Source organism: Fistularia commersonii, chromosome 29 (genome assembly GCF_037954325.1).
Source record: "Fistularia commersonii isolate RoL2024-O1a breed Wild chromosome 29, RoL_Fcom_v1.0, whole genome shotgun sequence".
Taxonomy (NCBI): Eukaryota; Metazoa; Chordata; class Actinopteri; order Syngnathiformes; family Fistulariidae; genus Fistularia; species Fistularia commersonii.
The window spans coordinates 9529209-9538159 of record NC_141312.1 but is presented as its reverse complement, the minus strand read 5'-3'; the positions used below and the strand labels follow the sequence as shown (position 1 = coordinate 9538159).

At 44.0% G+C, this 8951-nt stretch overlaps 1 protein-coding gene across 3 annotated transcripts in view; it reads left to right on the top strand.

Moving 5' to 3' along the window:
- The first annotated feature begins 7781 nt into the window (after positions 1-7781).
- The window catches only part of rims1b (regulating synaptic membrane exocytosis 1b), a 51271-nt gene continuing 50101 nt past the window's right edge, over positions 7782-8951 (top strand). For all 3 annotated transcript variants that reach the window (XM_086176743.1, XM_086176742.1, XM_086176741.1), the window contains exon 1: positions 7782-8037. In XM_086176743.1, coding sequence (XP_086032869.1) covers positions 7871-8037 — 167 coding nt within the window. In that variant the 5' untranslated portion in view covers positions 7782-7870. The remainder of the gene's footprint in view (positions 8038-8951) is intronic.

Sequence of the window (8951 nt, the reverse complement as noted above, 5' to 3'; positions counted from 1 at the left end):
ATGCGGTCTGGGCAGGTAGTGATAGTGAGGTGCGTTAGCAGAATATGTGGTAAGGGATGGCTGAGGAGGATTCATCAGAGCTGGATCGAGATCTTCTTCCTTCTTGAAATTTAACATCATCTGAACACTTTTGACTTTAAATTGTTTCGGAAAAATTCCTGCTGAGGCTTTACCTCTAAGCCATCTACAGAAGTTCTCAATAGACATTGTGTATAATTCCTCAGTAGGCAACACCTTAACAAGTCGATTGCATTCTGGTGTCATAATCAACATGCATGCAGTTATGAACAACTGATTTAACTCTGACGGCAGACCTGCCTCATTTTGCCACATCTGTCCGAACCTGTGCCCAAACAGTTCCACTGCCTCGTCTGGTTTCTGTGTACATGCATGTATCGCAGTAAGATCCTGTAAGTATCTACATATTTTCATGAGAAAGTCCTTGAGATTAGCAAAGAAACACTTGCGATCATGTGGTCTGTTCTACACATGATCTGCTGCTGCTGCGGCATCATGAGGTGGGTCAAGCATTCAAATTTCTGCTCAATTAATTCGGGTTCAGGAATGTGTGGAAGTAATTTTGTCAAAATCATTCTGAAATCTGGTCCTCCCAATTGCATGTAGCACGTTGATTATCGGAGGAAGTCAACAAATTTAGATGGCTGTCTCCTTGCACCAAGACATGTGAATTCAGATTAATTACTGCATTGAAATCTGGTTGTTTCAGCACGATCATTTTCCCACCCAACAAAAATGAAAAACCCCGTGTGTCTGTTTCTTGAGCACTATCCACTTCCTGCTTTCCTACTTCCACTTTTTCCTTTAAAAACAATTCTACTTCCCTTTAAGTGCTGTCAAGGGCTTTGGGAGAAGTTTTCTAGATCCATTGAGTACTCAGAAAAGATCTTCATGGTCTTTACACATCAACAGGTGTTCCTTCAGTGTTTTAGGTGGAGTTTCCCCCATTAAACTTTCCAACAATTCAGCCTCCTGTTCCCCATGCCGTTTACCTGCTCTCCTGTCATATGCCAACTATGCTTCTGCCTTGCTGGTTATCTGCTCTGACTCATCCATCTCATCCTCTGCATGGGGATCTGAATGGAGTTTCTCTGGACTTGGCTGCCCTCTGCTGCTCATGCACGTATATCCTCATCTGTCTCATCATCATTCTTACTTACTGTGTCCTTCCTGATTGCTGGGACTAGTATAGAACCATTACTCTGCTCATATACTCGTGCACATTTCCTCCATGTCCTTTCACAATCCGTCATGTATCTGTAAATGCATTTTTTACAACCCTTTTTGTTCCTTTTGTTTGTGATCATTTTCAGCTGATTCATGTCATGATCTGTGTAACGTCCTAGAAATGGGTTGATCCATTCTTCTTCATTTTTCAGAATTTGTTGATTGTGCAATTTACAGAATGGGTCAGTATAATACGACCCACAAATTCTTGCCACATATTGTTTTGGAGTTTCACCGTGAAGAGGCGTGGGTGAAATTGTGACTCCCTCTGATTTATCCGCATTTTTTGGGACATCTGTTGATGGTTTACAAATTATCGGCTCGTCATTTATGTTTTTGGTTTAACTTTGTCCCCGTCCCATGGTTGTTGGTCGAGTGGGTTAGGAAAGATAATTAGTACTCATCCACCACCTTGAGCAACTCTCCAAGGAGTAACTTCTCCTTCTTGGCAGATCCTCGTCTGCTGATAACTATGGTAGGCAACTCTCTACCGGTTCCTAAAATTATTTAGTGGCAACTACTAATAAACGTGGGCTATATTAGGCAAAGCCCTCTGAGCGACTTCTCGAAATTATCTTACTGCAGGTAGCTCTCAATTTTCACAATTTAGTATGAAGATCACCAAGCCTGCTTACACATTGAATGGATTTGTATAGAATGAGATGCAATGCTTACCTTATCATTGATGATCCCACTTCTGACACCAAATTGTTGAGGACGGTCTTGAGACGAGGTAGTGGTCGCGATCCCCGGGATCCACGGTGGACCCTCCTCGTCCTCTCAGTCCAAGGCCAGGGTCCAGATCTCCTGGCCGATGGTGGATGAGCCCTATTGTATCAGAGGTTAGTTCGTATATGGAGAGTGGAAATAAACAGAGACTGTGTCAGCTTTTCTTCCAGCAGGACTCCATTTATTTGATTATAGTTAGCCTCTTGTATACAAAGGTTTAAACAATGCAGGCATTGAGAGGTATGATGTTGCCCACGAAACAGGTGTCGAAACAGATAGAAATGGGACGTGAGACAGTAGCTGCCTTCAAGGCCATTGCAGGACTGTGAGAGCATCATTGGGCTTGTGTCATTGGGGTATGTCTCAAAGAGAAAATTGGAAAAGCACAGGGAATTTCAGAGAATAGGTTGGTAACAGAAAATTGTCTAACAGAGTGAGTGTTGTAAAAATATTTTATGTAACTGTAATTTTACTGTTCTGTCAGAAACTAAGATGTCCTTGCTTAATCAACTGTCTGTTGTCTGAACAGACAATGTGTCCTTCTCCATCTCATACAAAAAAAAACAAGTAGTCACACAAACGTGCCTCCTAACTGATGGAATGTTGGCCTTCGAGACGATACCTCCTCTCTATGCATAAAAACCCAGCCCCGCCGTATGTTCTTTGTACTCTCCCGTAGACCACACTGTGCTCCGCATGATTAGTGCCTTTTCAGGCCTCAAAATAAACATCCGAAGACCATTCTGACCATCCTTTGTTATTCACAAATTTTCTTGAAGAAGCCTCCAAAAAAATCCACAACAGTATTATCAGTGCACTCACTCAGGGAACATGATAACTGCTCTTAACTTGCTTTATTAAATTGTGTTATAAAGATGTCACATAGCCTTAGCCATAGTCTACAATTTGGGTGAAATGTCACTCAGGGTCTGGTAGTCATAATGGGGAAATGGTCATTAGGTTTTTTTTCAAGTCAATAAAGGTCTTGTCAGCCTTATTATTCCAGATAAGTTTGTTATGGGATGTCTTGCTCTCTGCATAGCTTTTGAACCAGTGTCTACAATTGGACGTCATATTTGCTGTTTGGTGACTAATTTTGCCACAGAAACAGTTGCTTCCATATGTTTTAGAGAAAGCATTTTTGCCCTTTGCAATTTATGTGTTGCTTATGTGTTGTCTCCATTGATTACAATTTTAGGATTACTTTATGACTATTGTCAACTAAATATATTAATTTGATTGTGTTTCTTCATGTAATTTATGCACCTTTGTGGACATCTAGTCCAGGTCCAACATATGCCTCCCAGTTAGCTGTAAACTGATTATACATTCTGAGTTCTTTTGAGCAAAGTTTGATTCATGTGCTTACCTTCTCCTGCGCTTCTAAGCATGTCATATGTCGATCAAATTGGTTTGGCTGAAACTGCGTTCCACATTTTACCCACAATCTCAAATCATCTAGAATTTCTGGATTATCTCATACCTTGTACATTCATCTAAAACTCACTGACATTCTTATGGTGTTGGACTCTCCAAACTAGTCTTGGTACAACTTAAACTAGTCCCCCTTTTTCTCCTTTTTTTGTAGACAATTCTTCTATGCAAATACCAGTTTCAACCTGTGCCTGTGAATTATTAGCAAGACCATCTTCTCCCCCTATAACTACATGTGATTCTAGATTCAGTAAGACCCCCTTGACCCCCTTGACAAAGACAGTCTCTCAACATGGAGGTGAGTCATGACTTGGGCGACATACTATTCCCTCTGGATTCAAGGTCTCCTATGATTCCATCCACCTCACCAATTGTCATGGAATCATTGGAAAAAAAAATCCTTTTAAAGTGAATGAAATGATGAATCATTTAAGGCACTAAGGCTTTTTCAAATTTCCATTTCACACAGTTCAAGAGGCAAATCCACTAATGAGCAGAGGCAACACCCTACATGAAGGCACCATCAAGCAGAAAGGTGCACGGGGGTTTTAATCAGCTCATACTTCCATCCACACAATCTTTCTTTCAGAGGAGGCCTTGCATATTTCGGCAGGACAAGGCAAAACTGCATCCATCATAATAGCAACGGTTCGTAGAAGAAGATTCTGTGAGATGATCTGCCTGCATTCAAGACCTTTCACCAGTGGAAATTATTATCATAAAACAATATAAAACAAAAACATCTGGAAATGACAGACCCCAGATTGTTGAGTGGCTGGAATCCTGCATCAGACGAGAATAGGATATTACTCAATATTACCAAAACTGTAGCAACTGGTCTCCTCACTTCCAAGATAGATATATGTTTCAACTTTTAGCAGATGCTAATATAAAATATCTCAGTTTTAACATGTAGGTTGTTATGCTAAATGCTAAATCCTAAATTAGGAATAAAATACAGATTCGTGAGATTTGCAAATCATTGCATTCTATTTTTATTCACATTCCACAAATTGTCCAAACTTTTTTGGAATTTGGGTTGTGCATATACTCATACATATTGTTAATGGTTCAATGAAGACGTCTGCAACAAGGCTTTCACTCAAGATGTCGTCACTTTATTCCCAACAACTTCTCTTGATACAACTGTACTGGACTCCACGCCTCACATCACTCATCCTCCCCAGACACTGATCCCAGGGTACTCCAGCCAGCACCTTGACCATAAACCTGGCAAATGTGGCAGGAGCATTACACAACCCCAAAGGAAGGACCTTAAACTGCTACAGACCCCACCCGGTGCAGAAAGCTGTCTTGGGCCTTAACGCAGCTGTGAGAAGCACTTGGGGAAAGTTGCTCTGGAGGTCCAGGGATGAGATCCAGGCAGCGGCAGGGCCAGGTCCTGTGATTCTGCAACGCAGGGCGGAGGGTATGAGTCTTTCCTAGCCACCCCATTCACCAGCCTGTAGTCTGAGCCACCACTATACGGGCCCTGAGCCATTTTCCAGAGCCTGAAGCAAGCTAGGGCACTCCCTGAACAAATGGACGGCCACACTCCCAGCAGACCCTGAACTCCATGCGTGTCCTGTGTGTTGGCGGTAGTGCCACGGACTTTAATAGCTCTGTTACTTCATTAACCCATGCCGGCCTCTCTCCATCTGTGGGGCTCACCACTGCAGCCCTCACAGCAGGAAGGTTCTCTTCTTGACTGCTCGTATCAACACCACCCCACACAATCTCCCTTTCCACAGCCATCTCCAAGGCTGCCTGCAGGGTCTAGGGTTGCTGTAGCTGCACTTGAACACGCAGCTCTGCAGGGCGAAGGGCTCTGATAAACTGGATACGTGCTAGCTCCCCCTGTACATCTGACGGCATATGGCTATAGGCCCGCTGAGTCAGGCTCACTATTTCACGAGCCAAAACCCACAGCAGCACACCAGACTTCCTGCCCCAATTGCTTAAGGTAAGATAACCTTTATTGATCCGCATAGGGGAAGCTCATTAGCTCATTATGCAGGAGCCCTGGTGGCAAACACTATCCGAACCGCCTCTGTAGGGCCCCACCAATGTCCCAGACTCCCGCCTCTCACTGGGATCCAACAGCAGGAGGCAGGACAGTGTGAAACATGAAGCCAGCAGCAGTGCTTTACTCTACAGCAACTGATGAGAATGAGAATGAGAACAACTTTATTGTCAACTACCCCTCTGCATAGCCTAACAGTTCAAACTGGGCACAAAAAGCTTCCAAATCTGACTTGCTTAAGAACTCGGGGACCTCCATGGCCGAGACAATGGCCAGACAAGGTGCGCCATCGCCTTTGCGGTTATTACCCGCCTGTTGGTCACTTCCGGCACAATTACATCAGGCCGGTCTCATTAGCAAATTTCCCCACTGCGTCTCTCACCTGGTCTGTGGCGTCTCGTTTAGTATTGACGTACTGACTGCCCGTCTCCTTCGATTAGCCAAAAGCACCACCGTCCTCCCCGTCGGCCCCCTCCTCCATCTTCACCGTTGGTCCTTGGGCGCCAGCCACGCTACGAGCTGGCAAACAGGCTAACTCGAGAAAAACTACGACACCATCAGCCAGGACACTTGTTCAAAGTAATTTCTATCACGTTTCAATGAAGAAGTCTGCAACGATGCTTTCACCGCAGAGGTCGTCGCTTAATTTCCAACAACTTCTCTTGATACAACCATACTAGTTTTCACGCTCTACATCACTCATTCTACATTCGCGAATCTTCCCATTCCCAGCCCCCTGCCTCTCTCCACTAAACACTGGACTGCATCTTACATGACAAACCTGCAGTCCAGTTATCAACAAAGGGCCGGATTGACAGGTTGACAGGCTTTGACTTCTATTCCGGGGTCGTTATAATATATATTTTTCAGTTTGAATCCTTTTTTTGATTTGCAGGGATTTTTTTTCCTGAAGGGGACTGGAAGAGATGAAAGGGCAGGTCCAGGGAGTTTATCCAATATAGGAGATACGGGAGACGGAAGGAGACCAAAAGGTGACAAAAAGGAAAGCCACAGGAAAGATATATTGTAGCGTGTGGTGGGGAGGCTGGCCTGCGGAACTCCAGAATCCTTTGCGAGCGATGTGACACTTACCTGCACCTTCATTGTCAAATGGGGTACACCCTTGGCCTAATGGTTTGCGCTGAGAATCAGTTCCCTAAGTTTATCTGTATACATATTCCTAACTGTGCAATATTTCATAACAGCTGCATGTGCAATATTTTTTCATACTCTTGTGCACTCCTTACCTTTCACTTGGTACACTTTATAGTATTCACTTGTATTTCTTACCCCCCCCCCTTTTTTTTACTGTTTATACAATTTTCTACTATTATTTATGATTGTTATGTTTTTCTTGTAACTCTGGCACAACAATTTCCTTTGAGATAAATAAAGGTGTTCTTATTCTTATTCCCCTGCTTGTTGCCTGTGAATAAAGATCAGCTCTTAATGAGTAAAATCAGGAAGGCAAACTGTCCTTGACTCAGATTGTTACTTTGCTTCCAAAAGGAAGAGGAAGCTGTTAACAATTGCAGAAAAAGTAAAACTTCTGGACACACTGAATGAAGGTAGAAGGTATGCAGCTGCAGGGTGCCACTACGGAATAAATGAATCTTTGGTTCGTTACATAAACAAGGAGGAAAACAATATAAGGACGACAGCAGCAATAAGTTTTAACAAGGATGCAAAAAGGGTTGCGACTGCAAGACCATTGTAAGGATGGAGTCTGCTTTAGCTTTGTGGATTAATGACTGCAGGAAAAAGAAAATCACCAACGTTATTCGCACAAAAGCTAGAAAACTTTACGAAACCTTTGCTGACAGCGATGACATTCATGACAAGCTGACTACTTCGCGGGTTTCGCCTATCGCGGGTTATTTTTACAACGTAGCCCCCGCGATAAACGAGGGTTTACTGTATTGGGGAAAAGAGCGAGATATACAGTGAGCGGGGAGAGGAAGGGAAAAAGAAAGAGAGAGAGGAAGAGGAGGAGAGAGAGGAAGAGAGAAATAAAGAAAGAGAGAGAAGATATTAGGACTCCGCCTTTGGCACGCGTCATGTGCAGATTCGGTGCATCGATTAGGAAAAAAAAAATCCAAGATCCAGACTTCCATTCAGACTCGACTCCCCGCGTAAGAAAGGATTAGGTCATCCGTGAATCCGGTGAATGGGGAAGGGCGGACAGGTGGAGGCGGGGGTGCGTTGAACGTGAGACGGGAGAGAATTTCTCCTCCACGAGGACAAACAAAGCTCTGCCATGACTGGTTTCCACGAAGTGTGACAGTTCGCGGATGCGGCCGCTGCCGCTCCATCTTCGTCTTCGGAAGATGTCTTGAGGTGTGGCACAAAAAAAAACAAAAAACAACAACAAAAAACGCGTCAGAATTCCTCAGCTTTCAATCCAGTTAAGAGGGTCGTGGTTGAAGTGGGGGAAAAAAAATGTCCGCCTCGGTTGGGCACCAGTGCGGTCATCGGCCACCCGCCGCGCCGACATCGCTCGCGGATCTACCGGACTTGAGCCACCTCACGGAGGAGGAACGGAAGATCATTATGGCTGTAATGGCGCGGCAGAAGGAGGAGGAGGAGAAGGAACAAGCCATGCTAAAGTAAGAGATATATTTGCCGTCGGTGGAATCTTAATGCTCAAGGAATACGTGGCAATGCGGTATTGCTGTTATAACTCTATCGGCACACACCCTTCAAGCCCGATCAACTGGAGCCTCCACCCCTGCACAGCGTTGCAGTCGGCGGCTACAGGTTTAGGGCAAAGCTGCAAAGGGCTTGGGGTTGCTGACAGACACAACGGTAAAACAAACCATCAAGCCACATGACTCGATGGTGGATTATTGATGTGAGAGGTGTAGCTTGCCTCAATGGTGATGGAATAGTTGATAGTGTTTGAGGATGAATCATATCATCAGTGGGGAGTGGACCTTTTCCTTCCCAAGGAAGTGCACCAGCTGAAGGGTCCTTACTACTGTTTGATGTTTCATTTTTTTTTTTTAATCATATCATGTCTTCCCCTTTTCTTGGACTAAAACTTCCAAATTTGTGTGTGTTCCCTCAAGCCAATGATGGCACTTGAGCCGTACCATCACATTATCCCCACTGTAGATGAACAGACGTTTCACACATGTATTCAAGGGCTGGGGGTAGTTGGGAATTTTAGTGCATTTAGAGCCCGAAGGACAATTTGAATTTACCGGTGACATGTTTTGCATGGAGGAGAATGGCATGTAAAATCACTGTAGACGGTCATGTGGCATCACACTGTCTGTTCTGAGCCCCTGCTGCCTCCTACACTCATGATGCTGCAGATGTTTGCCAAATGAGCTCTTGTGAAAGGCAATGGAGTTAGTAATATATTTAATGTTTCATGAGTCACACCTCAGGTACCCTCATTAATAGTTTCATTACCAGGCCACTGATTGCCAACATCTATTTATCTGGAGAGAGTTGTCTGAAAAAAATTGCTTATTGTTAGTCTTTCACATTTAAAGCCGGTTTTATAGCTGACTAA